We start from the raw sequence: 27,569 nt of genomic DNA on the forward strand, positions 1-27,569 counted from the left end.
ATGACTCCGAGAGCGCCGCTTCACGCTGGACTACTGGCTTGCCTTGGGTCTTTTTATTCCGTTGGGAACGCGCGTTGCTTTGCTCGAAATCGATTTCTTACTCCTGGGCATAGTTTGTAGGTGGTCAGGTAGAGCGCTTTGGTCTCAATAATCGCGGTGGTGAATGTTCGTGTTCCTCGCGGTCGGGCGGTTCAGGGGCTCGTATCTCGGCCCGTCCCATCATTTTCGCTATTCCACTCTCTTTTCAAAATAGTACAGTTCTCCCAGGGATGGTATCCCTTTTTCGTACCTTGCTCGAGTCACAGTACCCTATAGTTAATGTTCCTATAAGATGGATATGGATGCTTGTTCTCAGTGACCCATAGTTAACTTACATTTCTTAGAAAAGTGTGAATAATTTGATATTCTAAAAACTTTCCCAAAATCCTTCACTCAATTATTCAATATTTCTCGCTTGATATTTCTCATCCATTTAATGATCTATGTTTAATTCTATTTTGCCGCAATAAAGTCAGCTGACAATTCTAGCACGTGATACAGGGGTATCGGGATAGATTCCGTCCATAATGAGGCTGATCGCAGACCGCCATGTTATCATCATCGTCATCATCAACCAACACCCCTCTCCATCATCTCCTGTGGTAGCGTCGAAACCCGGAAACCGGAAGAAGGAACTGGATGGCCATGGCATAACATGAGCCACCACTGTCACCATGGTGCTGCAGTTCATCGACCAGAGCTCCAGCGGGATAGGAAGTTCTGATAGGCGCATCATCCGCTCCCATGTCATGCGAGGCAAGAACAAGGGCAAGCAGCGCCGCTCCACCAAGAAGGAGAAGAACGTTGCAGCGCTTAGGCACCTCCTAACTGCCCCAGAGTTCGGGTATAAGATGCCAAGACAGATACTCTGGGGCGATTTGTGTCTCACTTCGTTTCCGCAGGAGATGGACTCAGCGTCTATGGCGCTTATGCATCGATGTATGTTGTCTTTATTCTCGAGGGTAGTTATTCATAGTCCCTTGTTTCTGACGAAATTAGGGTTTTTTGACATAAGCGATGCGCTGTTCCCGCCGCAGTTCTGCACCAAGTTCGAGATTATCAAGTCGATCTGGGTCAACTGCATTCTGGCAGATGAAGCATGTGAGTGACATTGTAGCCAACCAGTCTATGCATTCGTATTGACCATTAATGCAGATTTCCATAGCACGTTGGCTATATCTGCGTCTTACGTTGACTTCTTGGCGCGGAAAGCAGCAGTATCATCCAGAACTCTCCATCACATTTCTCAGGCGTATGCTCTGGTCAACATTAAACTGTCGGGTCCGTTTTCCGTTTCCGACAGTGCCATTGCTGCTGTGGTTAGTCTCGCCATCTACCAGCAGGTACATCACCAGCCTGCGACTGGATTGGTACATCTCCATGGGCTTTATCGCATGATTGAGCTGCGAGGTGGAATTGGCAGGCTGATGCAAGAGAATCGGCCGTTGGCGATGAAGCCTCTAAGGTATGTAACTTGCTTGATTTTGCTGCCTGTTTAGCATTCCCTTCTAGATAATCTAACTATCCCAGACTTGATATTGAATTGGCAATGCAAAATGGCACAGAAACTCTATTTCGCGGCGACGAGGTGCCCGTTAAACCGATCCTCTGCGCCATCAGTAGCGGACAATTCCCCAAAGCCGCACCTTGGATCCCACTGATGCTAGATCTGTTCAGTTTCTCAAGGCTGCTAAACGAGACAGAGAGGGGGAACCGACCGAAGCTTAACCCTCTAGACTATACCGAGACACTTCTATCACTTCTTTATCGTCTCGTGGAGGTGTCGCCTCTGCGGCAACGCTCCAACAAGTCTGGAGGACTGTATGGCGATGTGATATACCTTGCCATGCTGGCATTCATGACGACGTTACTACCCGAGTACACCCGTGATGGATCTAGCATCCCGCTTCTTTCGGATCGTCTGGGAAGCGCCTTGCAAGATGTTTGCGTCATAGCATCGGATTTTTCAAACGCTGATGCACCGTTACTTCTATGGATTCTTTTAATAAGTGGGATATCGGTTTTAAATCCCAAAGAAAATCGCTGGTTATCATTGTTAATTACCGATACGTGTGAGAGACTGGCGCTGGACAGCTGGGCTGACATTCAGCAGCAGCAAAGTCAGTTTCCTTGGATTTCTGCGTTGCATGATGCCCCAGCCCGTCAACTAAAGGAGGATGTACGACTGGGAAGCAGAGAGAGTTCATGGGATAGAGTTATTTCGTGGGATGGAGAAATATCGTGGGACAATTCATCACCGGCGTCGTCATTATCGCTTGGCTGGTTGCAGTCTAGAATTTCACAACAATCACCTATATAGATCAACAAAATTTCCTTCGGTTTCTATCCGCTCTTGCAAGGTGGCGTTGGCTGAGGGAATTATACTCAACAGGTCTGATTTCCTTCATAATAAAAATTATAGGAGGCAACCAGATTCTCGTACACAGCAGATCTCACCATAGCAACCTTTCTGAAAACAGAATCGAAAAAAGCAACATTACTCCATATGGTATGCTAAACACGATACTGGCCTGAAAATCATTATCTTATCATTCGGCTAGTGACTATCCTAGACCCCCTCATACCTAGCCTTATGGTACAGCTCAGGCGAGATATACGACTTGATATCCGGCTCCCCCTTCTTCGAGCACTGATAACTAATATACGCATGCATCCCCTTCCCATTCTCCAACCCTCTATGCGCAGCCAACCTCTCCAGCATCCAAATATACGAAGCGCAGTACTCGCCCCGCCCGTGCGCCTGCATCCAGCTCATCAAATTGCGCGCAATAGTCAGATCATCCGCACCGTACTTGCGCGTTGTCAGGTAGAATTTCACCTCGGGCTTACCGGACGTGGGGGCGATGTCGAAGAAATAGATGAAACCCTCACAGAGCGCCTCGAAGTCCTTCCACACCGTTCCGCCAGTCGTGGCTTCGACGGAAATCTCCTTGTCCTCGGGGAAATCGGCTGGTAGGCCGAGCACGGCTAGAATCATGGAGCGTAGATCCTGAAGGCTCTCTTCGGGGATGTCGCAGATTCCACCCATGGTCATGATCTCGCGGACGGAAGCGAAGCTCGTATGCGCGGAGGTAAAGTACATCTTCAGTCGCGACTGCGATGGCTCCACGTTATCCATTCCCAAGACACAGGGCTTCATGAGTTTTCCCTCCGGGCTGGTGGATAGGAAATGCATAAGCACATCTCTACCCGGGTGTGCTTCGCCCGGATGAAGTTTCACAATCGCGTCGTCCCACTCCTGCGTCGTAGCTGGATCACCACCCTGGAACAACTTCCTGGCGAGAAAATACGACTTCAGCCCAAAGTTCTTTTTCTTGTTATACTCAACCGCATGCATGAGCGTCGTGGCGGGCGGTTCACCAGCTTCCAGCTCCGCGGCATAAAATCCTCTATCAGGGTTATAGATTTCCGCCAGGAAGTGTCTATACCACGAGTAATCGACTTCGGGGAGAACTTGGGTGACCTTTTCCATGTACTCGAGTGTGGGGTCGTGGTTGAGCGGATCGATTGCAGTCCCTGAGTTCTTGCCGATGGCTTCCCAGGAGTATCGGATGTCGGGCTCACCGGTGGACGTGTTCCATTTCCAGGAGTACTCGAATGGTGAGCCGTCGTATGCAACGAGGGATTTGAAGCTGGGGGTTCCGTCGGGTTTGGGGGCAGGGCCTAGTCGGGGGACCTATTTCTTTTTGTGTTAAAGGGGTGACTAGGTTGAGTATGATGGAGGAGTTACGTACAATCCAGTGATAGTGAAAGAGAAGAACCTCGTACTGCTTCTCGATGGAATATCCAGCCGCCTCAATCATGACTGCGATGTGATAGCCCGTGAGCTTCCACCAGAATTCGATGTCTTTGTTGTCGCTCTGCGGAAGGCATTTCTTCACTAGCGAGTTCCACACCATCAGTGGTGGTGTCGGCGGTAGGGTTGTAAGGGCTGGCATTTTGTTGAGAGTAGAATGGATAGATGACTTGGTCGGTTGGTAATTGGAGTACGGGTGGCACAGTATATATGCGACTGCAGGTGTGTTTGGAATTAAGCTGCATGGACCGAGTTATCAACGTGTTCCTAGTGAGATGTCGGCACTTGGAAGGCTTCAGCCGCGTTGGGGCTATACATGCATATGTGACCTAACTCGGGTCCAGAGTAACAAAGCCTCGCAGTCGCTTCAGCCTGTCAGATTTATCTTTCTACGTAATCTATCATCAACGAAGTAAATGGAAAGAATGGAATACTTTCATTTCTAATCAATGCTATTTACAAGAGTCACTATTTGCGGGATGAGATCTTAACTTGGAACCCAGACGGTTTGGCCAACCACTTGTTTTCAACCGTCCAGTCGCCAACAGGACTTACTAGTTCAATCTGTTCAATTAGCATCAGATTATCTAGTAGTAATTATGTAGCACTTACATTATACTGCCGCAAAAGAGACGGAACAAGTTTATACGTCTCGAAATAAGCAAGATGTTTTCCGAGACAGCTTCGATGACCGGCGCCAAACTGAACGCAAAGTAAGCACGCCATACAATGCAAGACAAATGAATGTAGACCTACCGTCAACAGAGACTTATACATTTCCTGCTGCTTGGCCTCACCGCATAGCCAGCGTTCAGGTCTCCAGGCGTCCGGATCCGCACCAAATAGCCATTTTTCGCGGTGCACTGCCCACGGGTTCTATAGACGTCAACTTCTCATACATAGTAGATTTAGCAACCCGGGACTCTTACCATGCCGACTCTCGTGCCTGGAGGAATAAAATACCCATCGACAACCAGACCATCCTTAGGCACTACACGCTCAAAAGGAAGGGCGAAAGGCGGGTGCATCCTCGTAGCCTCCTTGATACAGGCGTCAAGGTACGATAATTCCTTTGTCTCCTTCCAAGTGACGTATCTCGAGAGACGGCCTTTAGCAGTCGCGACGTCGATTTCTGCTTTGAGTTTTGCGAGGGAAGAAGGATTCTTGAGGAGATGGTACATGCACGCGCTGGCTAGGATGCTGGTTGTGTCTGCGCCGGCCACGATGTTCGAGTTTACCCATGTCGGGACGAACCTATACATCTGTCAATTCTTGTTGCATGGTTTGATTTGGGTCTTCGTACAGAGGGGGAAGAGTGTTATCCTTATCCTTAGCCTGTTCCTGGAGAAAACACGCGAGAAAATCCGTCTGCCCGAGATTTTCCTTCTCATTCTCGCTCAAGCTCATCCGTTCCGTGATTCGTGCAAATCCAAACTCAACCAGTGGGTTTCTCTTTGTAGAGCCTGGAACGAGCGGATTATCTCGCCAGAGATAATCAAGCCAGGGCATTTGCGTATTCTGCATCATTAGCTAAAATCCCCGAATATCATACCGGTGATAAACGTACAGCAGCAACCATTCTAAAATAAGCCCAAATGTTCGCCACGATACTATCGACATCATCCCCATTCTCCAAACATCCCAACTCGCGCGAGAAAGTGACCTGTCCCAAAACATCAAACATGAAGAACTGAATCCATTTGAACAGATCGAACTCCGCATCCTTATTCGCGAAGCGTTCATCCAGACGAGAGAAGAAGTGCTCCATAGTAGACGCCATGGCTGGCTCGAATGTAGTCAAATTCGTCACGGAGAATAATCGAGCCACGGGCCTTCTCATTCGGCGATGGACGTCTTCGTCGCGGGTTGCGAAGATATCAGGGAGTTTTCCGCCCTTGCTTCGGGGCATGATGGAGTCGTAGAATTCTGACTGAGTGATGTCAGTAGGGTGGTTTAGAATCAGTCCTGGTGAACGTACCTTCTCAAGCCGATTTTTGAACCCGTATATAGTGTCGATGGCCTTAGGCTGAGATACAATGACCGCATTGGGTCCGGAGCGTACTACAGTGCCATATTTGCGGTGTAGGTCGGTGTGTATCTGATGCGCATCTCCGGTCTTTACCCAGGATCGTCGCACGAGGTTTGTTAAAGATGCTGTCCGTGGGCCTGGGATATGTCTCAGACGTAGCCATGATCGAAATAGAATGACGGCAATCACTAGGATTGCTAGTATGGTGATTTCGCCTAGCCGGCAGGCGCTGCTATCGAGAAGCTGACATAGATTTCCTAGATGCATGTTGTATGGGAGTTAGATTTGGTCTACTAGTTAATTCAGACCGGCACGTTGCGATTTATCATAGATATCTAGTTCCAATCGATCTGAACATCTCACGCTAGTCGTATGGCTGCAATTTCGGCCACTCGGGTCCAAGGTTTAGCAATCACAGAGATATAACTCGGGGCTCAGCAACTATTGGCGGAAGCGAGGCAAAAATCCAATCCAATATCGTGAGATTTCATTCTACTCTACCAGTAATTCATAGCTATACATCACAGCCTAAACAATTTCCCTCCCCAGTCTTTGTAGCAAAAACTTGTAGCCTTCCACGACATTACCCCAGCGCTTGCCATCAGGATCACGGTATAGATCGAACAGATGAGGTTGTCCGGGCGCAATCGTAATCCCCGACGCGATGCCCGCGTCTCTCATTGCGTCAACTGTTCGCTGAGCCTGTTCCAACGGAATCAGATCGTCCTTGGTGCCAAACACAATATGGGTTGGCGATTTGTAGTTCCCTTGAAGGATCTGTGCATAGGGACTAGCCCGGATAATATCTTCCCTTGATGGCTGCTCCAGCCGATTGAAGTCTGCCGCAGCCTGCCCAGATACCTTCGATCCCGATGGTAGCCCACGGAAAAGAACAGGAAGCGTCTGTCCGTGCCAGTTCATATGAAGAACGATTCGACTGCGAGGGTCTTTAGGCGCCATCCACCCGGCTGCTGCCTTGATCTTGGAGGGCACGTTGTATGCCGTGATGGGAGCGGGGTGAACTCCGTCGATGACGTTGTAGGATTCGTTGCCGAAGCTGTCAGAGTGTTCTGGCACGTTGGGTTTCCGCCAGAATTCATCCTCGTAGTCAGTTGGACAGTAAAAGACCAAGATGCTGGTTGGGGGAGAGATCCCACGTGGTATCGAGGTCCACGCCAGAGACATGGCTAGCGTGCCACCAGTTGACCAGCCGATCACGGCCGCCTTGTTATGGTCGAGTCTCTCGTTGATTCGCGTCTTTGTCAATTTCAGCAATGGCAGCGATTTCTTTGTCCAGGCATATGCGTTGACGACATCGACAAGCGGTCCCTCCAGGATGGTCGTCTCGGGACACAGTCTGTAGTCCACTGATACAGGCAAAATACCATTATCAAGAAGTAATTGTATTTGACGTGGTCGAACATCTCGACGTGATAACATTACATGTCCTCCTCCGTGAATCACTAAGCCTATACCGGAGCAATGTCAGCTCCGGCCTGTACATTTGTGAAGAAATAACCCAGAATTATACCGTACCAGTAACCCAAGTATCATACCTTGCCTCCTGCGCCGACGAGGGGTAGTGGATATCGGCCCTCAGCGGAAGCTTCTTGTCTGTGTGTGCAAAGACAACCGTCTCAATGTTCCCAGTTTTCTCCTGCGGCATGCTGAGATAAGAGGAGGGGTCTGTAACGGGCTGCTTGAAACCGGTGATGACTCGGACAACCTCTGATTCGCGCGTATGACCACCTGTCCATGACACATGCTTGAAGCCGACCTGTCGCATTGTCTTGTCCCAGAACTCGGGAGTCGCCAGCACATATGGCCGTCCATCATCGTACAGCCACCACCCATCGAGGAGCCCAAAGACCATGTCCAGCCAGTAGTTCCTAGTCGTCAACTCAACCAGAGACACGAAACCGTGGGGCCGCAAGAGCTTATTGATATTTCCCATAGAGTTGCGGAGGTTGCTGGTGGCATGGATGCAGTTGGTTGCGAGCACAATATCGAACTGTCCTTGGTACTCGGCGGGCGGCTCCTTTTCGATGTCGATCGTGCCGTACTTCATGCAGTCGTAGTTGGCAAACTTGCGCTTACTACCCGCAACAAGTGAAGAAGAGATGTCGGTAAAGGTGTATTCGATGGGGATTCCGCACTGCACCAGTCGGTCCACGATCCACCGCGTCGTGGCACCAGTGCCGGCTCCGAGCTCCACGATATGGAACTTGCCATCAGGTCCGGGCGAGGAGCTACTCAATGCCTTCTCGAGGTAATTTGTGAGCAGCTCCGAATGAACCACAAACATAGGCGCCGTGGTGTACACATCCTCCAGGATCTCCTTATTGGCTTTGCTTCCAAAGAGCACCGCCAGAGGATCCATCTTACCAGTTAGGAGTTTGGACATGTCCGATCCACAGAGGTTCAGCAGGGTATGTTCTTTGGCGTGTTGAGGAAACCGTTCGATGATATCCTTATGCAGGACGCTTGATGGGGTTGTATCAACCGACACGTCCGAGCGGACGTATTCTTTGCCATCGTAGTCGGCCAACTTGCCCGCGCGGAGGACCTCATTGAAGACGTTAATCATGCGCTCATGCTTTGGCGCGACCTGGATTCGTGAGATCCGGTCTCCTGGTCTCAGAGTCCTCAGATCGACACCCAAATCGGCCATGGCTTCGACCACGTAGGCCAGGACCAGCTCTGCTTGCTTGTCTGCAACTTTGGTGTAGAAGTCGCCAAATCGGTATTTCTCTGCGAACTTGTCAAAGTCCACTTTGATTGTTTCAAATGCTTGGGCTGCACTGCCGAGGACACTTGTTGTCGAAGCAGACTGCACCTTGGTAGCTGTTGTCAAGATACCGCCACCATCGACAATATCGTCAGGGATGGTTCCCGGTGTCGCGATGCCCGGTGTCACAATTCCAGGCGACAGTGCTCTCGTAGAAGGGACTGTGCTTGAATCCGTACTCCCTGCAGGCCGTAGAGAGATGACCGAGCTGACGAGGATGTCGGCGAGATGTCCGAAGGTGCTCTCGCCCAAAATAAGCGACGGATCAATTGAAACACCAAACATTCCATCGATGTCGCTCATGAGCTCCATGCTGAGAAGAGAATCCAGACCGCGATCCGCGAGGTTTGTTGAGCGTTCAAAGTCCGTAGCTGGACATTCGAGGTGAGTGCCCAGCAAACCAGCAAGTCGCGCGACCAGCTCTTCTTCTTGTTCGTAGTCCGGCACGTCTGAAGCTCCAATCTCTGATGTGGTTTGCTCTTGAATTTTAGTCTCAGGGATAGTAATTTTCTCTGGGATTGAGGTGATAGTCGGAGCAGATTGGACAGGACCAAGCTTGGCTTGAGATGGCTGATCCAGTGCATGGACAGACCATTGTCGACTCTCATGGCCATCTAGGTATGAGCACAACGATCCAAACGTCTCCAGATCAGCGAGCTCAGATTGCGGTATCGAGATGTTAAAGGCCTGTCGGATTTCTGATACCATTTCCGTGGCCATCAGGGAGTCGATGCCCAGTTGGTCCAAGGCAACATTCGTCTGGAACTCATTCGCGGGGACGTCAGTGATTTTGCTCAGCATTTGTCGGAGCTCCTTCTCGACGCTGGGTAACTGAGGTGGCGCTTGGATGACAGGTGGTGATGAGGATGGAATGCTTTTGGCAGGCACTGCTTCGAAGTGAGGTGCAGTCTTTTGTTGTGTCGGCTGCTGAGCCTGTATAGACTGTTTTAATTGGCTCGGCCTCACAGCCACAGGCTTTGATATGGCCTGGATAGCTGGAACTGGACCTCTTTGAGGCGCCTCAGTTTGTGCAGGTGCAGACGTTGCTTTGGGGTTGGCGCGAGACAAGATCCTGGCAAGTGTTGCCGTCTTCACCCTGCTGAACTTTGCACCAAAAGCAACGAAGACAAGTTTACCAGTACCCCTGTCCGTGACAAAAATATCATTGCTGCTTTCCTTGTCGCTGATGGAGGTAGACATGGCAAAAACCTCCCAGCCACAGCTGCTCCCTTCAGCCTGTTGTTTGCCAAACTCAGGCGATAACTGGATGCGGTCAACGTGAGTAGAGACGAAGACTTCATCTGACGGGCAAGGAGCCAAGCAGTTTGCGAACAGCCCCGGAACCTGGAAGAAGTTGTCGGTGGCCACGGGCAAAGAGTAAAGATCCTTTGAGAAGCCTGGTTGTGTCTCGGGTAGGTACACCTCGGCGGCGACAGAGCCGTCGCTTGTGCTTGCGAGCTTTCGAACACCTTGGTAGAAGTCGTGGTACTGGACTACCCTGGAGAACACCTTGTAGACGATTGACCCGTAGACGGCCTCGCCGCCCAGTTGTGAAGCCATATCCGCGAATCTCTGGGCATGGTCCTGTCCCTTGTGCATGTGCTTGAGAAGCTTCCTGGTTCTCTCGAGCTCGGCGAAGACAGTTGTATCATCCTCTGGAGCAGTCTCGCATGTGCCAGTAGCGTGGGTTTGTAGAGCAGCCGGCTTTCCAGAGCGGTTCTGTGAAAGAAAAGTGAAGTTGAACTTGCGACCGGCAGCATCGGACGGCGTGAGCACAAGATGGACCATCTTCTCCTGGCTCATGCCGAGGGGAGAGGATATCTCGAGGTCGTCCACGCGGGCGAAAGGGGTAGACGACATATTCTTGATATTTGCCAGACCCTTAGCGGCCCTGAGAACCAGCTCAATGTATAGTGTTGCCGGGCATAGAGACTCGTGCAACACGGAGTGACCAGCAACGAGCACCCTCCACTCCTCAGACCTTGGGTCGATAGCGAACGTAGCCTGCTTCTGGCCGTTGCCAATGTCTTGAAGGTCGCAGAACTCAAAAAGCACGGGCTCCGGCTCTGGTTCTGGTTCAGGCTCGGCGATGACCGGTTGCGATCCCTTAGATGCCATGGAAGTTGGCTCAGAGCCGGTTCCTGCCTGTAGGTCAAATTCGAGCCAGTGTTCATTCTTCTCAAACTGATAGGGCGGCAAGTTCAAGGGTCGGTATTCCTGGCGTTGGATGTGGTGGAATGGCCAGTATTGAACATGAGTACCGTTCTTGCAGAGATTTACTGCTGTGTCTGCCAAGGCGCTCATGCTGTCGTCTCGAGTGAGGTTGACTGGACAGAAGAGATGGTCCTTGTGATTCGGAAGAGCACGGCGCACGATGCTGGTGATGGAAGAGTTCGATCCAGCTTCCAGCCATGTGCATGCGCCGAATCGCGCTTCGATTCGCTTGACAGCATCCCCGAAGTAGACAGGTGTTCGAGTGTGGTCGGCGATCAGGTTGGCAGTGACCTCGGGCCAGGATTCACCAGCGGAGCAGCTCTCGAGGGGGATCGAGGGCTTGTTTAATGTAAGACCACGTGCGAGCCTCTCCAGCTCTGGGATAATAGGATCACAGAACCGCGAATGGAAGCCGTGCGTCACGTCCAGGACCCTGGCTTTAGCGTTGCTCGTCTTGGTGACCTGCACAGCAGCGTCGACCTCAGCAGCAGATCCAACCAGGACATGACTGGTCGGTCCATTAAAGCATGCCACTTCAAGTCCAGAACCGGAAGGCGATGTCATTTTTCGTGCCGAGGAGATGATATCTATGGTAGTTTCGCGGTCTGCCTCGATGGCAAGCATGGAACCTCTCTCAGGACTCCACATTTCGCGCATGTGCACCGCTCGTCCATACACCAATCTGAGACCATCGATGAGCGACAGGACACCGGACACAGTCAAAGCGACAAGCTGGCCGAAGGAGTGGCCGAGAACGCAGTCGATCTTCAGACCACAGGCGATCCATGACTGGGCGCAAGCATAGTGTAGCGCAAACTGCATTGTCTGGAGCGACACCACGTCATCAACCGGTGCTGGGTCAAATATGTCAGGGTATATGCCACTCTGACCGAATCCTTTAAGTATGTCGTTGCACTCATCGAGATATTTGCGAAGGAGCTTCGACGACTTATAGACGCTCTTGCTCAGGCCCACAGAGCGACTCGACTGGCCACCGAAAACGAGAACGACAGGCTTTGATTTGGGGTTAACTTGGCAAATGGCTAAGTTGGGATTGGAAGCCACTGTACGAAGTTGGCTGTCTAGTTCGGATAGACTAGAAACAGCTGTTGCAAACATATTCGGCAGTGTCCTATTTTGCCTGTCGCTGAGGTTGAATGTAATATCTGCGAGCAGGTTTGTGTCTGCAGCAGATTGGCCCTTGAGCGAGGACACATAATCCGCCAACTTTGCACAATTCTCGCCGAGACTCTTCACGCTGTTGGCGGTGATGACCAGGGGATGCTTGCTGATCACACTCGATGTGGCGATCGAAACCCCCTGCGACGGCGGTTGCTGGACGAGTATGGCAGCAATGCTACCCGCGGCTCCGTAGTTGTTCACACATGCAACAAGATTCTTTGCATCCCACCTCACAGTCTCGGTCGGGATGGAAATCTGCCCCGGTACCAGCGAAAGATTGGCGTGCGCAGACTTGAAATGAGCCTGTCTTGGAATGGCGTGGTTCTGCATCATCAGGATTGTTTTAATGAGACCAGCAACACCAGAGGCACCTTCGGTATGTCCGATGTTGCCCTTGACTGATGCAAAGTATAGAGGGTCTGTTCTTGACTTGATACCAAACACCTCCTTGATCGCACCAAACTCGAGAGGATCTCCGACGGGAGTGCCCGTACCATGAGCCTCGACATAAGTGACGGTCTCGGGCGTAATTCCAGCTGTGCTGAGGAGCTTTCGGTACAGGTCTGTCTGTGATGGGCTGTAGGGAACGGTGATGGGCACCTGGTTGCTGCTCTGGCGGACTGCGGTTGAAAGGATCGTGCCGAGGATATTGTCGCCACAGGCGACAGCGTCGGAGAGGCGTTTTAAGACGACAAGCCCGATACCCTCTCCACGGCAGTAGCCATCTGCGCTGGCGTCAAACGACTTGCTCGCGCCCGTGGAGCTGAGGAAAGACGCGGCGGAGAGATTCTGGTAGAAGAAAGGGCTTGTGAAGACAGAGACACCGCCAGCAATGGCGCTTCGGCAGTCACCATGAAGAATCGCCTTGCAAGCAGCGTCAATGGCAACGGCTGACGAAGAACAGGCCGTGTCCAGGGCAATCGACGGTCCAGTGAGACCGAAGAAATGGCTGACTCGGCCGGGAACAAATGCCCTCAATGTACCGAGGGCAGAAAAGGCATTGGATGGATGGCTGGCGACGTTGTCGTTGTAGTCAGACGCACATACTCCGATGAAACATCCAACATCGAGGTCTGGCTCGCGGGGACCAAAGAAACCGCTCGATTCAAGGGCTTGGTACGATACCTCCAGTAGAAGTCTCTGTTGCGGGTCCATGGACGCAGCTTCGCGGCTAGACTTTTTGAAGAAACGGTTGTCGAACCTAGAGATGCTGTCCAGGTAGTTGCCATAGTATACCGTCTTGTCGGTGCTGCGCTGATGTTCGGTTGTGGGGAAGCGGCCTTTGGGAAGCTCGCTCAACATGGACCTCCCCGTCTCCAAGATACGCCAGTATTCCTCGGCTGAGTCGGCGCCGGGGAATCTGCATCCCATACCGACGACGGCAATGGCGTTGGCGTTGGCGTTGTGCGACATTTCCTCAGGTATGTCGCCGCCCGTCTTGCATCCGGAAGCTTATGTGATGTTGGGGGATGTGAGTGGAACAAAATGAGAGAAGAGGACTATAGTTGAAATGTTTGAAGAAACCAGGATCCCGACTTTCTGCTATTCAAGTATGAGAAGGAACTGTCCCTTATTGAAGTATGTCAGGCGGCGTGCTCATCTTCAAGGCCTCTCTCAAAGAACCACATCACAGCGAATCATAGTATAAGCCCCATATCCACTCATCACGCAGGGTCTAGCTTCCTGATGAGGCTCGGAACTGAGGCTGACATGGTTCTTGTGTCTTTCCTAACTCGGGCCTCAACGCGGCCTATCTGACTCGGGTCCATGGGAATCGCTCAGCCTCAACGCCGTCTGCGTAAAGCCGGGCAAACCATCTTTTAAGGCATTGGTGGACATCATCTACCGATATATTTGTGTTGAGTTAGATAGACGCTATTCCGTATGGAGTTCAGCACTCACCTAAACCTCTCGCGTTCTGACCGCGTTTGTTATCTTCGCCCAGTTCAGCCACCCACCATGCCACCAAAAGCATGTCAAAATTCAACAAATGCTGCTGAGCAGGAGGGAAGGCTTTCACTAGCTGTTCAAGCTTTGAAGGAATCTCAAATTTCTTCTGTACGGCAAGCAGCACGTTGTTTTCAAGTTCCTGAATCAACTCTTCGAACCCGACTTCATGGTACTATTCCACGGGCTGAAAAACGCGCCAATTCGCATAAATTGACTTCAAATGAAGAGAAACCACTTCTACAATGGATATTATCTATGGATCAACGTTGAGCAGCCCCCCGTCCATGCCATGTTCAAGAAATGGCCAATATTTTCCTCTCCCAACGTGGTACTACACCTATCCAGACTGTTGGTGAAAAATGGGCATACAATTTTGTTAAACGCCATGATGAAATCAAAACAACCTATTCCCGCTGATATAATTCCCAGCGGGCTAATTGTGAGGATCCGCCCCATTTGGAGGTCTAATCCACCCTGTGTTAAACCGCGGGGCGGATCCAGATCCAACTTTTGGATCCGGATCCGCCCTATTTGGAGGTCTATCTGTATCTTAATATAATAAGAACTGTTTATTAAAAATCAAGATTTTATTTATTATATTTAAGATAAAGAAATTTTATGAAATTAATTAGAATAAGATTAATTTATATTGATTTTTAATATTTTTTAAAAAATTAAATATTCTCTTTCTTATAGATTTTAAAGAGATGAATTACAATAATTAATTATTATTATTTTTTCTATACTGTGGTCAGGTATAAATAAAGAGTCTAACCTAACTATATACCCCCTGTGACACCTGATCCTCTAGCAGTTGATTAGTGTTGGGCTTCTGCCTGGTTGTGCCGCCTTCGTGGGGTATTAACCTCGTTGGGTTTCTGTAACACCCCTGAGCTATAGTCTGGGGGGGGGAGTAAAAAGCCATCTGTTACCATTTCCGACGACATGTCCAGATGGCGAAGTATCAGTGGGAGTGCCACCAGAACCTATTAAACATTTTTGCCGTCATTCACGAGCTTCAACTTGGCCACGGGGAATAAATAATGCACCAGCATTCGGTTCCGAGCTTTGATGGCTGCACGAGCGAATGTGCCTCGGCCGAATCGCCCCACTGCAGCCGAGGTGATCTCTTGATCTCCGGCGGGTTACTCCCTCCCACATTACCCAAGACATTCCCCCATCAATTCCGTCCTTGCAATATTGTTTGCATCAGTAACGTGGCATCCATTCCAAATGAAGATCGAAGGTCAAACCTTTATTGTCTCCGGGGGGTTAGTGTTCCCCAGTACAGGCGACAATCGTCCCATTCTTACGCATCATGACCAGTGCATCGGGCCTTGGAAAAGCTTGTGTTGAGGAAATATGCAAAGCTGCTGGTAATGTAGCCATATTGGACCTCAATGAGGAGAATGGCAAGGAAATGGCCAAAGAGTTCCCAGCATCGGCTAAATTCTTTGTTTGCGATGTGCTAAACACGGAGAGCATTGCGAGCGCCGTCAAGGGGGCTGTTGATTGGAGCAAACAGACAAGCAAGCCACTTCGAGGCGTTGTCTCCGCGGCCGGAGTGGCAAACCCTGCTACCGTAGGTGACACTACATTCCCAGAGTCTTCGGACAGTGTGGGTACCGACTGACTCTCCCGTAGATACTTGATCGTGACGGAAAGGCCTTCAGCCTTGACGCCTTTGACTTCGTCGTGAATATCAATCTGCGCGGCACCATCGACCTTATCCGCCAGGCCCTCACGCACATTGCCCAGGTTGAACCCACTGGTCCAGACTCGGAGCGCGGTGTTATCGTCATGGTAGCATCGGCAGCTGCCTTTGATGGGCAGAAAGGACAGGTGTCGTACTCTGCCAGCAAGGGTGCCGTGATGGCCATGACACTGCCGATGGCGCGGGATCTTGCCCGCTATGGCATTCGAGTTGTGACAGTCGCGCCGAGTCTCTTTGACAGTCGGATGACTAGCATGATGCCGGATAAAGTGAGAAAGAGCTTGGAAGACGCAATGGAATTTCCAAAACGGGCAGGTCATCCGAGTGAATTTGCGCAGTTAGTACGGCAGGGGATTGAGAATATCATGCTGAACGGAACTACCATCCGACTGGATGGTGCAATGAGGATGCCGAGCAAGATGTAATATCAATGAATTAGCCCTGGATCAGATAGACTTTTGTGGTTGGGGAAGAGGAATCACATTCATCTTCATCAACTAATTTCTTTACCTTAGGGTGATTGCCTGTTGACGCTGACATTCCAAGCTACAGCCAGCGATTAAATTCTTGCCTTCGCAGTGATGCTCCTTATCTGAGACAGCCCCATTTTCACCTCACACATCCACTACGGTTAATATTTACAACGATATCTGCATGTTGACTGAATGATTCATATTAAGACCAGTCCCTCCAAGCCCTGTAAGAGCAACAGACAGACTCCCCAAGGAGAATTCTTGTTCAACAATCCCAAATTATTGGCGCATTCAACGCACCCGAGAATGGTCAACTTCTTCATATAGCATCACTCAATAGCCCTTTTTGCGGCGTGGTATGGGAAATGCTGTCCAAGTGCTCATCGGCCAGACGCGTGACGTGAACGAAGAAAAATGAAAAACAACAGAGCGCATTCCAGTGACTAACATCCATCAGTCTGAGTCTGACAACAGAATATTAGGTCTAAAGCAGGCATTCAAGTAGAAGGTCAACCAGCAAGGAACTATTTCCACGTTCAAGGGAAGGCTCGAGATCAATAACCGCCATTACATCTTGATTTTTACGCGTCCATGATCGCTGCAAGAGCGTACCTTGAAAATAAGGATGGCTTTGATATATAATTCGCGTGTTCTTACTATACCAGATGAGTGATTGACGAGCTACAGACCGTATAATCAATTGACCGACTTGTGTTGTGCCAAGCCGTCATCTCGATGTGCTCTGCCATTGAACCCTTTTCCCGCTGGGCATCATCCTGTTTCCCATGGAGTTTCATTCCCCTCGGATATTCCTGCTCTTCGGCTTCTGTAGCTTCGTGGTAATGAACCGCTACTTCTTCGCCAAAGCATACGTTAATATCCTCCAGTGATCGGTTACTGGTGTCGGGGGACAGAGAAAAGATCGCGAACCAGTAGAACTTAGTTGGGACGATAAGCACATGGACGACCTTCCAGCCAGTTCTGTCCACCGCGATTGAACCTGCAATGAGAATAATAATGGATGAAGCAGCTGTCCCGACAATACCCCAGGCGGTCTTTTGACTGCGGAGATGGTTGGGGAAGATTTCGGCAAGATAAACAAACGGTGTTGCATCTATGCAGCAACCCCAGAAAACGATGAAGAGGAAGAAGAAAAACGACCGCGGCTTTGAGGCCAGCACCGTTCTCTTTGTTCTCTTTTCCAATATATTCTGCTTGCAGGGCACATTCGAGCACGAGGGAAATAGTAATTCCAGTGATCCCAGTAAGGAGGAAGTTTCGTCGACCCCAACGGTTGATAAACAATGCAGTGAAAATGTTTCCAAACCATCCAATCGAAATCCAGACAGTGAGGAGCAGAAGCGGCATATGGCCAGCGAGACCAAGGTTGCTAAAAAAGATAACACCAGAGTTGGCCAAGATTAATATTCCAGTGAATTGGTTGCCCCCCGTCAGAATTGCAGCGATCATTGCCCGGTGTTGGTTTGGAGGGCTGCGGAATAGTTTGTACCATACCCCATATAGCCTTTTTGAACTTCCTAAACGGCTATCTCTTTTACAAATATAGATCACGTCATCAGTGGACGATGGGCTTCGAATGTGATTTAAGCTCGAAAAGTAAGAGTCGTAGCATATGTTATCGTATATCAGCTGTGACTAATTCCTCTCTAGAAACAATCCTTTAGTTCCGGGAGTTCCTTCTGGATTCCTCCGAACACCATCATCTTCCATCCGTTAGTGCTTACTCCTCCTATGGATCGTTTCATCTGTTTTAGTGGGTATAGCGTGGTTTTCGTCAACCTCCATCTCGGAGCGCCCAGATGGCGGGTTTGGTAGGGGGTTACATTAGCTAGTAGGCGACGGAGTAGTTGGTTAACTACTCTAGGCCAATTTGTCAGCCTGTGCGGATGAGTTATAAATACAGCGACTACAGGAGCCACGCCGGTCTGATACACCAGACCAGACCTTATCCCCAAAACTATTTGCATCTTACCTCCCAGTCGAGCCCGCCACCGGAAATCACACGAAGGAACCTCAGCGATCTCATCATGAAGGAAGCGATTGTTACGAAGGACACGTCGGTCGACATTGTCGAGTCTCCCGTCCCAACGCCGGGGCCTGGCTATGTGCTGATCAAGGTTATCGTCGCCGGTAAGTACTAAATGTTAAGAGGCCCTGCAGTGGCCAATCAATCTATGCCACTAGACCATTCGTCTCTCCATGGATGGCGTATATGCGTCACGGCCCAATTTCTTGGATCGGCAGCTAACGTGACTGTTTGAAAGGTTCCAACCCGAAGGATTGGAAGGTCCCCCTCATCTACGGTTCGGATATGAACACTGGTGATGATATCGCTGGTATTGTCGAAGCCGTGGGAGAGGACGTCGTCGGATTCAGGAAAGGGGACCGCGTGGCTGCTTTCCACGAGATGATGGCCTCGCACGGGGCCTTCGCCGAGTACGCCCTTGCACCCTACTACACTACCTTCCACATTCCCGACTCAACAACCTTTGAGGAGGCTGCCACGATTCCTCTAGCGGCCTACACCTCCGTCTGCGCGCTCTTTCAAGAGCTCGAGTTACCAGAGCCCTGGTCGCCACGCTCTAAGGCCGCGGGCAAGGAGGGCACCAAGCGTCCTCTCCTCATTTATGGAGCCAGTACGGCCACGGGAGCGTTCGCTATCAAGCTTGCAGCCGCCGCCAATATTCATCCTATCATTGCGATAGGCAGCAAGCGGAGCGAATTTGTCAAGCCCTTCCTCGATGAGAGCAAGGGAGACGTCCTTGTCGACTACACTGCTTATTCGACTGGGGAGGAGCTGATCCAAGCGACCCAGGAGGCCGTCAAGAAGGGAGGTGCTCCCGACGGCCGCTGCTGGAAGGCCTTTGATAGCGTTTCCGAGGATGACACGATCAGGCTTGTCACTAAGGTCATTGCTGGCCCGCCGGATGCTGCTGGTCGGAGGCCAAAGATGACCAACATCATGCTCAAAACCGAGGTCGAGGGTTCGGACCCGAGTGTTGATATTGTCTTCTCTATGGTCGGTCAGGTTCACACCGAGAATGAGAACGACAGGCTCATTGGTGTGGCATGGGGCGCAGCGTTTGCACGGGGTCTGCGTGAGGGTTGGCTCAAAGGTCATCCTTACACGCTCGGCGAAAACGGTCTCGAGGGATTGTCTGACGGCCTAAAGGGTCTTAAAGACGGAAAGATTCGCGCACAGAAGTTCTTGACACGTCTCAGCGCGGCGCCAGGGGCAAGCGATTGAGCCAAACAAAGCGAGCCGACAACGCCCGCCAGGCCGGAGACGTGGTATGGTTAGGTATGGGGGACGGGTTTATGATGGCACTCTTGTATTAGACAAAATATAGAAGGCGCTTCATGTCATACTTCTACTACTAATGATTCACTGTAATCTTCTCGGTATTCTACCCTTAGTAGGAGATAACCAATTCGGAGGGGGTACAGGCTTCGTGACAGACTTGAGTCACTTGGCTGAATCTGCCGTCATATGGAACGTGGTAAGGAACAACGCGGCCAAGCCGGAATACATGTACATTCCAGGTGTATTTAGCTATGGCCGTCTGTATAGCACTTCATTGTAAGAGAGTAGGACAAATTGAATCAATAGCCGGCCAAACAACTGTGTAGTCTCGGCGCTTCTTTTAATGCTGTAGTCGTGCACGCGTCCCAGCACGTCCTAGTGCACTATTCATAGAATATGTATCTGCACAAAGTTCTCGCTGTCATTGATCGGTATGTCGTCGACGGGGTTTTCATGTTTCCATTGGATACCTCTCTAATTCGAATACCTGCCTCCCCTATATAAAGTACTACATGGCCTGCGCCCTGCGGGCCTGCGGTTCTAACAGTTCTTAAATTTCTAGAATTTATAAACTTCTATTATTACTTTACAAAAGTTTATTCTTATATACCATTGTTTCTAGTTAAAGCTTATTAATAAGCTAAAGTAATAAAAATAGGTATAAATTAAAGTAGGTATTAAAAAAAAAAAGTAAAATATAGTAAAAGATATTCAGAAATAACCAGAAGACTATACTTGAGTCTTCTATATAAGTAATATAAAATTACTTAATCTAAGACTAAGATCAGTGATAAGATAGATACACGTATAATTTCTAGATAATAAGACTAAGTGATTTAGACAATAGATTACATGTGATAAAAATCCAAGAAATATAGGATTAATTACATATTCCTGGTTATTTACTATGAATATATTTCTAGCATTGTTTTATCACTAAAGAAACATCTACCCAACCAATCTTTATTACGAGATGGCCAAGCATAAAGTGCTAGATTAGCAACCAAGGCTGAAGCAACTCAATGTTCAGTGGCCATGGATCAGATCCGCTCTTTGTGCAACTGTCTGCTGGCATTTGGCAAGGATAGCGGCTTGTCGACTCACCTCCGCAAGACTGCCCACTACCTTCTTGTTACCGCCCACGAACCCATAGAGCGCATATGGGATGTTGACCTCCCGACAAAATTGTTGGACGAGCTTCTGTGTGCGTCGGAGGTTGTGTCGGGGAATCCGAGGGTACAGATGATGAATGGCCTGGAACTGAAGACCACCATGGAAGAAATCCAACCACTCCGGACAATCGACATCCATGGTAGTTCGGAGCATTCTCTGGGCAAAGCACTCATGCGGACCCAAATCGGCTGTCGACATGGCAAAGTGAGATAGGGTAAACTGGACATGGAGTGGCATGGTGACCATATGGCTAACCATCACAAACGCAACCCGACTCCAGGCTGTCGGAATGGATTGGTAGACAATTCCGTAGCCAAACCAGAGCCAGAAGACAAGGTTTCCTGCAATCTCAAACCAGCGATGCCACCACGCAGAGCCTTTTCGGGGGCCTTGGCCTTGCGCGAGAAAGACCCAAGATTGCACGTAGAGGTTGAACCGCCCAAACATCAGAATGGGATAGTAGAGGTACGATTGATATTGAACGAAGAATTGAGCCGCCTTATCATATGGCAACAGGCGCCCATGGTAGGTGGAAAAGATATTCCCGAGAAATCTGTGATTCACGGCGAGGACCGGCAGGTGCTGGTTGTCAGGGTCATGTTCCGGGGCATTGGTGACGATGTGGTGGACATTATGAGTACGTTTCCACCAGCCCAATGACAAGCCTCCAATTGGGGCTGCGATTATCATTCCAATCAAGTTGTCGATAAAAAAATCATGGGTGATGCCCATGTGGCCAGCATCATGGGCGGCAAAAACCATCTGCGACCAGAACAACCCGAGGAAAACGGCACTAGTACAATACCACCCAGCGTGAAGGAATAGCAGCATGATGCTGACAAGTAGAAAACAGCGTCCAAACTCCCAGGCATATGCAGAGTAATTGCAATGGTACAGGCCTTCGGCCTGGATTTGGTCATGCAGATGACGGTACTTCTCAATGATCTTGTTTTGAGTCGACAGATCAAGCGATGGATACCGAGTGAGTGTCAAAGTGACCTCGTCTTTAGTCTGCGTATCGAGAAAGGCCAATCCTCCCTGTTTTTCCCCTTGAGATTCCTGAGGTTGCTGGGGAAGGCGCCGATAGTTGAGTTCTGAGGCGCCTACATCCGATGTGTCACCCGGACCGAGAGAAACATTTGCGGATTCTTCTCGACTCATGGTCACTCCTTGTGCCTCCGAGGTCTCTTGATAAGGCCGAAAAGAGCCCCCCTGGATAGGTGGCACGAAGTTATGCCAACGACCTTCAACCCTGCCGATCTGGTATCGATCCATTTGCCGGCGCGTTTCCTCTGAGTGGAACCTTGGAACAGTCAAAACAAGTTCTCTTGATCCCCTTCTTAGCCGGGGGGGGGTAACATACACTGAAATCTCGTCCGTCGCATCCTTCCCGACCATATGCTCGATTGTTTTGTGGCCTCCCGGATGGTACGGGATCCACGCGTCGAGGCGCAGGACTTTCTGGTCGACGATGATGATTGATTGTCCATTGAATATCATTCCCTCAATTTGACCGGGGGTCAGGGTCCTGTTCCTGACAGGGATTGACATGCTGCTCATATAACAAAGTGTAGGTGGATTGAAAGGAAATATTTCCAAACTAGGTGCCTGGTGCCTGTGTTTTCGGGAATGAAATGCTGGCTTAGTTGCATCATGTGACTGGCCTTGTTACGAAACAGTGAGCAAAAAGCGGCCATGAGGACATGTTGGCCAGTGAGAAGGCTAATATTCTAGACTAATTGAAACTGCACTCCGTACGGAGCGGATTTTCAAAAAATATTCTGAACGGATGAATCTGCTGTCTGGCCACCCCCAGTTGCTCGCTCTCTGTCACGTATCTTGTCTAAACAGTGGAGCCAGGATCGTCCCCCAGAAGTCAAGACCGCATCCACTCTACTCCACCCATATGGCGTTATAGCCCACGTATCTCCTATCCAACATCTACGGAAAGCAGAATAATGAGCGGTCAGAAATGCATGGATTCAATAACTAGATACTAAAAAGAGTGTTCGACAGATCCTCCTCCTTGTACTACACGAAGTGGGTTTGGGAAAGAATCAAGACGAGACCAACAACTCAGCCTTTCATATACTGGACCGTTGAAAAGCCACTACAACGGGACAAGTCAGTCACGGAGTATGCATATCATGATGTAGTACCCAGACTCACCACTTCAGGCTCCCGGGCAGTAGTTTCCCTTTCCGGAATTGCAGGCTTCACCATCATGGCCCTTGCACTATTCAAATCAGTGTCAATTGCATCAACCCATTTACCAAGGCTATACAGGAGCACTTACAGATCCATAATCACAGTCTCTGGGTATTTATGTCAGCCTTTGGAATCGACGATGGGGCTTCATATGATAACTTACACCATTTGACCGTTCTCGAGGACGCAAGCAGTCCCCCCGCATTTCTGCACATTATCAGTACTGGGCTCGGTCTTAAGCACCGGACAGGGTATGCCATACTCCTGGAGTTTGAGCGCTCTCAACTGGAGAAGCCATGACCGTGACAGCGGTAGTCAGGAGAGTAATGGCAGCGATGTAGAACTTCATGATTGCGAGGTTGTGGGTGAGGGTGGTTTAAACAGGTGTTCGATGTAAATGAGAGGGATCGGAGTTTGGAAATCGGTTGAAGAGTTGCTGATGAGTAGATGAGGGAGAAAGAGTCATGGGGGATTCTGAGGAGTTTATATAGACTTCATCAACAACGAAAGAACCTCACCCCGGTCCCCTTCATGCCTGCTTGCAATTCTCACCGAAGCCATGCTGCCGCGCAATCTCTTCTCGGCGTATCAAAAGCTGAACCCTAGTCATCGAAGCATAGCCACTGTGCGTCCAAAACGGACACCGATCTTTGAGCACCGTTCGTTGCATTTCAGTGTGATATAGCCGATTCAGCCTGACATCTGCCTTGCGAGAGTGGCGAGTTAGGGTAGAGTCGTGTGTCTTTCCAATCGGGGGGCGCTTTCTCGAGTTTCCTTCGTGCCTCTGCGGATATGCAGTACGATCCCACGACCTAGGACCGATTGGTTGTATGTCGAGGCACAGCCTCATACACGTCTCAAGCATCTGGACTGCGACTAGGCTGGTTGAGGAAAATGGGCCTTGCGAGGCTGTTAAGACATTGATGATGAATCCTAGTGTCGAAGGAGCCTCAGCCCAGAAGAGCAAATGAGGGATCGACCCAAGACACCCACCACATGCAAGTAATATTATGAACCCGGCAAGCACCGCCGAGTTGACAACTCTCACCGAGGCTACCTAGGACCGACGATCTTCCCACTGGGGGGCCTGAATTCCCGTGAGCCTGTCATGTCTGTGGGGACGCCCAGCCTTATGGCCGTTAATATTGACCAACACCAGATGCATCTTAGCTATTACCCCGCAGACTTTGGGCTTCAGATATGCAGTAGGCCAATCATTGTCTTCCCTCTCGGAATCGGTAGCTATACCGAAAGTCCTACCCGAGACCACACCAGGTAACCACGCCCCATGGCATAGGTAGGTTATCCGGACTAGTCTCCCTGCACACTCAGCTTCGAATCTAACGATCTGACCACTGGTCTGCGGTCACGTCGCTAGAATGATGGCGATGGCAGATCATGCTGGGATATCGGTCCTATCAGATCCGACAAATTACCGCTTCCGTATTTTGTTGCAGTGGCCGTCCTCTTGTATAGACGCCAATCGGTTTCGAGGGACGTGTCCCCTCGCGGTGGATCTCCACTTGCCATTTTCCTTATTCGTCCGGGTATGACGAGGATCCATGTCCGTCTAATCCCTGTTCTACCTCGGGAAGACTACCGTACAGGCGCGAACACAACAGTGCACCCGTGGAAGCAGATGTTGGGTCCAACCTGAGAAAGGGGGCCGTCGCGTTTGAAGCTGGACAATAGCCGACTGTGACTGCTTGCAGACTCCAGCCCTCGCTAAGACGCGCAGCGGTCGATACACCTTCCACGTGCGGCGACGATGACGCTGCACTACGTGCCCCAACGCCGTAGGGTCCCATCGCGTAGATTCCTCGACAAGACTATCAGCAATTTCCTATGCAAGTAACAGACTCGATCCTTCTGGCCTCGAGGACGGGGAGATTCCCCGATTCCATTCGTCTGTTTGTCTCGCACACCCTGCTGGTGTTGCATATTCACGCCCACCGAGCCGCCAATCTGGCAGAATGGAGGAAATGGTCTCCCATATTCGACGCGTCACCTTCTCATCAAAACCGGCCCCGCCAGAAGCAAGTTTCTTCGAACCACATGCAGACTTCCAACCGTCTCGCATCTCCTGCTAATGTGAGATCCACTTCTTGATATCGAGAAAAGGGGGGCCACGGCGTCTAGGTCAGCTATGAATGCAATTGTCCGCTGCTCGACTCCGACTTTGTCCCCTAGTGGGAAGACTTCCTGGGGAGGTCAATGGCTGGAGTGCGTTTCCCAACCCGAGGGAGGGAGACTGGCTCTGATCCGCTGCGAGTACCCTTCAACCTCGAACCTTCTCGCATGAGCCCCAAAAGACCACGGGTCTCAACCACCAACCGGGCACGTTCCCATTATACCCCCAAGCGACCTTGCCGTGTCAACCTGTTGGAACCAAGTCCTGGGCCCATTTGCCATTTGGCCCGTCTCCGCTCTACTCGGACCTTCCATCTGATTGTTCATGCTCAACTTGTTTGCATCCTCTTTCCCCAAGACCAAACCAGTGACAATCCAGGGCTACACACTCGTCTCAACCCCTTTCAGGCGATGTATCACCATGGACGGTCCCCCACATCCGTTCGGTATCGGGGAACTGCCGTTGCGGAGGTCCCGACCGGTGGAGATGTCCGTTTCTCCACTCGAGAAACGTAATCGACAGCCCATCGAACAGCCGATTCCCGTGGCCAGCAGCCTACCCCGCGTCCGAGACCGGTGTTGGTCCGAGCCGAGGTCGTACATGGACTGCGCGACTGGTGGCGATGGTTCGGGGACGATCGGAGAGCGGACAGCACTCGGTTCCCAACACTAAGGGGATTGGGCGGGGGAGACAAGCCTCTCCCATCGGGACGACTCCTTCCTCATCGAATTGTTACCGCAAAGAATGACATGCGGGGTATTTGTTTCTGTGGTATGATAAGCGGATTGATTTGGCGTGATACTGACGATGTGGGGTGGGCCACCGCGAATGTAACCTCTGGTGAAACATGGACCCATCCTATGCGTGGAAGAATGGCAGCCGATTGCTGAAGGCGAACGATCTCCGATTCTTCTTCAGCTTAGCAGATTATAACCAGTGAGACCGTCATTGGCCCTGGAGCTGCCATCGGGGACGATCTTAATCCATTGTGATAGAGAAAGGGGCTATCTTATCAGTTGCGAATGATGTCACCCCGCACGAGGGGTTCCTGATCATGTTCGTTTAAAACCCCACACCATCCGGTCAAGAGTCGCCGGGAAACAACCTAGAACCGTTTATCCCAAACTGATCGAACAAGATGACGAACCCGGACGTACTCCCACTCCTGCAATCCCTCATCGAGGTCCCCAGCAACAGCGAGCACGAGGAAGCGGTCGCCCGCTTCTTGGACGATCATCTCACGCGCCTCGGCTACACCGTCGAGCGCATTCCCATCGCCCCGGACTCGCCCCGCGAGAATGTCTACGCCTATCTCGGGCCGACGAGACGCGTCCGGGTCTGTCTGACCTCGCACATGGACACCGTGCCGCCGCACATCCCCCTGCGCATGGACGGCGACACCGTCTACGGCCGCGGCGCCTGCGACGACAAGGGGCCCATGGCGGCGCAGATCTGCGCAGTAGAGGAGCTGCGCGCCGAGGGACGGGTCCAGGAGGGCGATATCGGCTTGCTGTTTGTCGTCGGCGAGGAGAAGGGCGGTCCGGGCATGATTGCAGCCAACGACGAGCGGCATGATCTGCGGTTCGAGAGCGTCATCTTTGGCGAGCCGACCGAGGGGAAATTGGTGGTGGGACATAAAGGACACCTGGTGTTTGAGCTGATCGGGGAGGGGAAGGCCTGGTGAGTGCTCACCCATGATGCGTGGTCAGAGGAGGTTTCTTGTTTCGTACTGATGACCCAGTCACTCCGGTTACCCCCACCACGGCATCAACGCCAACGTGGCCCTGGTCGAGGCCCTCAATGATTTCGTCGCCACCAAATTCCCGGACTCTCCGCTTCTCGGCCCATCCACCTTCAACATCGGCAAGCTCGAGGGCGGGGTCAGCTACAATATCGTCCCCGCCGCCAGCAAGGCGCTCTGTGCCGTGCGCGTCGCGACGGATATGGCCGCGATCAAGCAGCTCGTCGCGGAAGTCGCGGCTCGCCATCCCCATGTGCGCCTGGAGTTCAAGTTCGAGTATCCCGAGACATTGCTGGATCATGAAGTGGAAGGTGGGTCCGATTTCCCCCGGTTTTCACGGTGCACAGCTGACGGTACGGCAGGGTTTGACAGCGCACCGGTATCATACGGCACGGATGTTCCACGCTTCAAGGGAGACCACAAGAAGTATCTCTACGGGCCTGGGTCGATTCTGGTCGCACACGGCGAGAAGGAACAGATCACGGTGCAGGAGCTGCAAGAGGGGCTGACGGCCTATAAGAAGCTGGCGGTGCATGCGCTGGGTGACAAACAGTAGGGGGTTTAGTCGGTAGTTGGTGCGTCGCCGAATATAGACGGTCTGAACTAGCTACATGGGGAAGGTCTCAAAACTTCTACAGATGGCTTCTAGTCCCAGCAAGATCTACAGGGAACAGGCCTCTCAGGGTACCTGGCGCACTTGATCCCGTTCATCCGTCTGAGCTACCATCTGTCGAACCGACATGTCGGTCAGCAAACTTAGAACCAGCTAGACAGGCTAATAAAAT

General features: G+C 50.9%; 9 protein-coding genes across 9 annotated transcripts; 4 read left to right on the forward strand and 5 right to left on the reverse strand.

Annotated features, from left to right (window-relative positions):
- The first annotated feature begins 617 nt into the window (after positions 1-617).
- P168DRAFT_304817 (uncharacterized protein) lies at positions 618-2,479 on the forward strand. The gene is made up of 4 exons (XM_024838875.1): positions 618-978; positions 1,039-1,140; positions 1,195-1,504; positions 1,570-2,479. The coding sequence occupies exons 1-4, from the start codon at positions 714-716 to the stop codon at positions 2,357-2,359; spliced, it is 1,467 nt and encodes a 488-aa protein (XP_024692039.1). The 5' UTR covers positions 618-713; the 3' UTR covers positions 2,360-2,479.
- Positions 2,480-2,608: 129 nt separating this feature from the next.
- On the reverse strand, positions 2,609-4,145 carry nscD (prenyltransferase nscD; the record flags this gene model as incomplete). The annotated part of the gene is made up of 2 exons (XM_024838876.1): positions 3,795-4,145; positions 2,609-3,736 (listed from the first exon to the last, which is right to left on the reverse strand). Exons 1-2 carry the CDS (start codon positions 3,996-3,998, stop codon positions 2,609-2,611), a joined length of 1,332 nt encoding a protein of 443 aa, XP_024692040.1. The 5' UTR covers positions 3,999-4,145.
- Positions 4,146-4,324: 179 nt separating this feature from the next.
- P168DRAFT_297414 (cytochrome P450) lies at positions 4,325-6,152 on the reverse strand (the record flags this gene model as incomplete). The annotated part of the gene is made up of 8 exons (XM_024838175.1): positions 4,325-4,420; positions 4,469-4,558; positions 4,613-4,732; positions 4,786-5,110; positions 5,160-5,374; positions 5,424-5,786; positions 5,835-6,073; positions 6,134-6,152. 8 exons carry the CDS (start codon positions 6,150-6,152, stop codon positions 4,325-4,327), a joined length of 1,467 nt encoding a protein of 488 aa, XP_024692041.1.
- A 261-nt stretch (positions 6,153-6,413) lies between these two features.
- Positions 6,414-13,482, reverse strand: P168DRAFT_237401 (ketoacyl-synt-domain-containing protein; the record flags this gene model as incomplete). Its single annotated transcript, XM_024833559.1, has 5 exons — positions 6,414-7,354; positions 7,422-8,681; positions 8,751-9,185; positions 9,225-9,489; positions 9,562-13,482. 5 exons carry the CDS (start codon positions 13,480-13,482, stop codon positions 6,414-6,416), a joined length of 6,822 nt encoding a protein of 2,273 aa, XP_024692042.1.
- A 1,855-nt stretch (positions 13,483-15,337) lies between these two features.
- P168DRAFT_318910 (NAD(P)-binding protein) lies at positions 15,338-16,158 on the forward strand (the record flags this gene model as incomplete). Its single annotated transcript, XM_024840233.1, has 2 exons — positions 15,338-15,601; positions 15,664-16,158. The coding sequence occupies 2 exons, from the start codon at positions 15,338-15,340 to the stop codon at positions 16,156-16,158; spliced, it is 759 nt and encodes a 252-aa protein (XP_024692043.1).
- A 2,096-nt stretch (positions 16,159-18,254) lies between these two features.
- Positions 18,255-19,474, forward strand: P168DRAFT_237901 (zinc-binding alcohol dehydrogenase family protein; the record flags this gene model as incomplete). Its single annotated transcript, XM_024833583.1, has 2 exons — positions 18,255-18,357; positions 18,492-19,474. The coding sequence occupies 2 exons, from the start codon at positions 18,255-18,257 to the stop codon at positions 19,472-19,474; spliced, it is 1,086 nt and encodes a 361-aa protein (XP_024692044.1).
- A 1,055-nt stretch (positions 19,475-20,529) lies between these two features.
- P168DRAFT_253879 (fatty acid desaturase) lies at positions 20,530-22,228 on the reverse strand. The gene is made up of 2 exons (XM_024834391.1): positions 22,068-22,228; positions 20,530-22,007 (listed from the first exon to the last, which is right to left on the reverse strand). The coding sequence occupies exons 1-2, from the start codon at positions 22,202-22,204 to the stop codon at positions 20,558-20,560; spliced, it is 1,587 nt and encodes a 528-aa protein (XP_024692045.1). The 5' UTR covers positions 22,205-22,228; the 3' UTR covers positions 20,530-20,557.
- A 649-nt stretch (positions 22,229-22,877) lies between these two features.
- On the reverse strand, positions 22,878-23,261 carry P168DRAFT_318913 (uncharacterized protein; the record flags this gene model as incomplete). Its single annotated transcript, XM_024840234.1, has 4 exons — positions 22,878-22,940; positions 23,001-23,019; positions 23,076-23,119; positions 23,175-23,261. The coding sequence occupies 4 exons, from the start codon at positions 23,259-23,261 to the stop codon at positions 22,878-22,880; spliced, it is 213 nt and encodes a 70-aa protein (XP_024692046.1).
- Positions 23,262-25,688: 2,427 nt separating this feature from the next.
- P168DRAFT_269722 (M20 family metallopeptidase) lies at positions 25,689-27,569 on the forward strand. The gene is made up of 3 exons (XM_024835157.1): positions 25,689-26,723; positions 26,785-27,095; positions 27,147-27,569. The coding sequence occupies exons 1-3, from the start codon at positions 26,182-26,184 to the stop codon at positions 27,338-27,340; spliced, it is 1,047 nt and encodes a 348-aa protein (XP_024692047.1). The 5' UTR covers positions 25,689-26,181; the 3' UTR covers positions 27,341-27,569.

This window comes from Aspergillus campestris (assembly GCF_002847485.1).
Source record: "Aspergillus campestris IBT 28561 chromosome Unknown P168scaffold_7, whole genome shotgun sequence".
NCBI classification, from domain to species: Eukaryota; Fungi; Ascomycota; class Eurotiomycetes; order Eurotiales; family Aspergillaceae; genus Aspergillus; species Aspergillus campestris.

Bases quoted from the DNA above. Each gene is read 5' to 3' on its own strand.
- P168DRAFT_304817 (XM_024838875.1), top strand. From the start codon at position 714: ATGGTGCTGCAGTTCATCGACCAGAGCTCCAGCGGGATAGGAAGTTCT. The intron at 979-1,038 runs GTATGTTGTCTT...TGACGAAATTAG, and splicing joins TATGGCGCTTATGCATCGAT to GGTTTTTTGACATAAGCGAT. The intron at 1,505-1,569 runs GTATGTAACTTG...TAACTATCCCAG, and splicing joins TTGGCGATGAAGCCTCTAAG to ACTTGATATTGAATTGGCAA.
- P168DRAFT_253879 (XM_024834391.1), bottom strand. From the start codon at position 22,204: ATGATATTCAATGGACAATCAATCATCATCGTCGACCAGAAAGTCCTG. The intron at 22,008-22,067 runs GTATGTTACCCC...GACTGTTCCAAG, and splicing joins GCGACGGACGAGATTTCAGT to GTTCCACTCAGAGGAAACGC.
- P168DRAFT_269722 (XM_024835157.1), top strand. From the start codon at position 26,182: ATGACGAACCCGGACGTACTCCCACTCCTGCAATCCCTCATCGAGGTC. The intron at 26,724-26,784 runs GTGAGTGCTCAC...CTGATGACCCAG, and splicing joins ATCGGGGAGGGGAAGGCCTG to TCACTCCGGTTACCCCCACC. The intron at 27,096-27,146 runs GTGGGTCCGATT...ACGGTACGGCAG, and splicing joins GCTGGATCATGAAGTGGAAG to GGTTTGACAGCGCACCGGTA.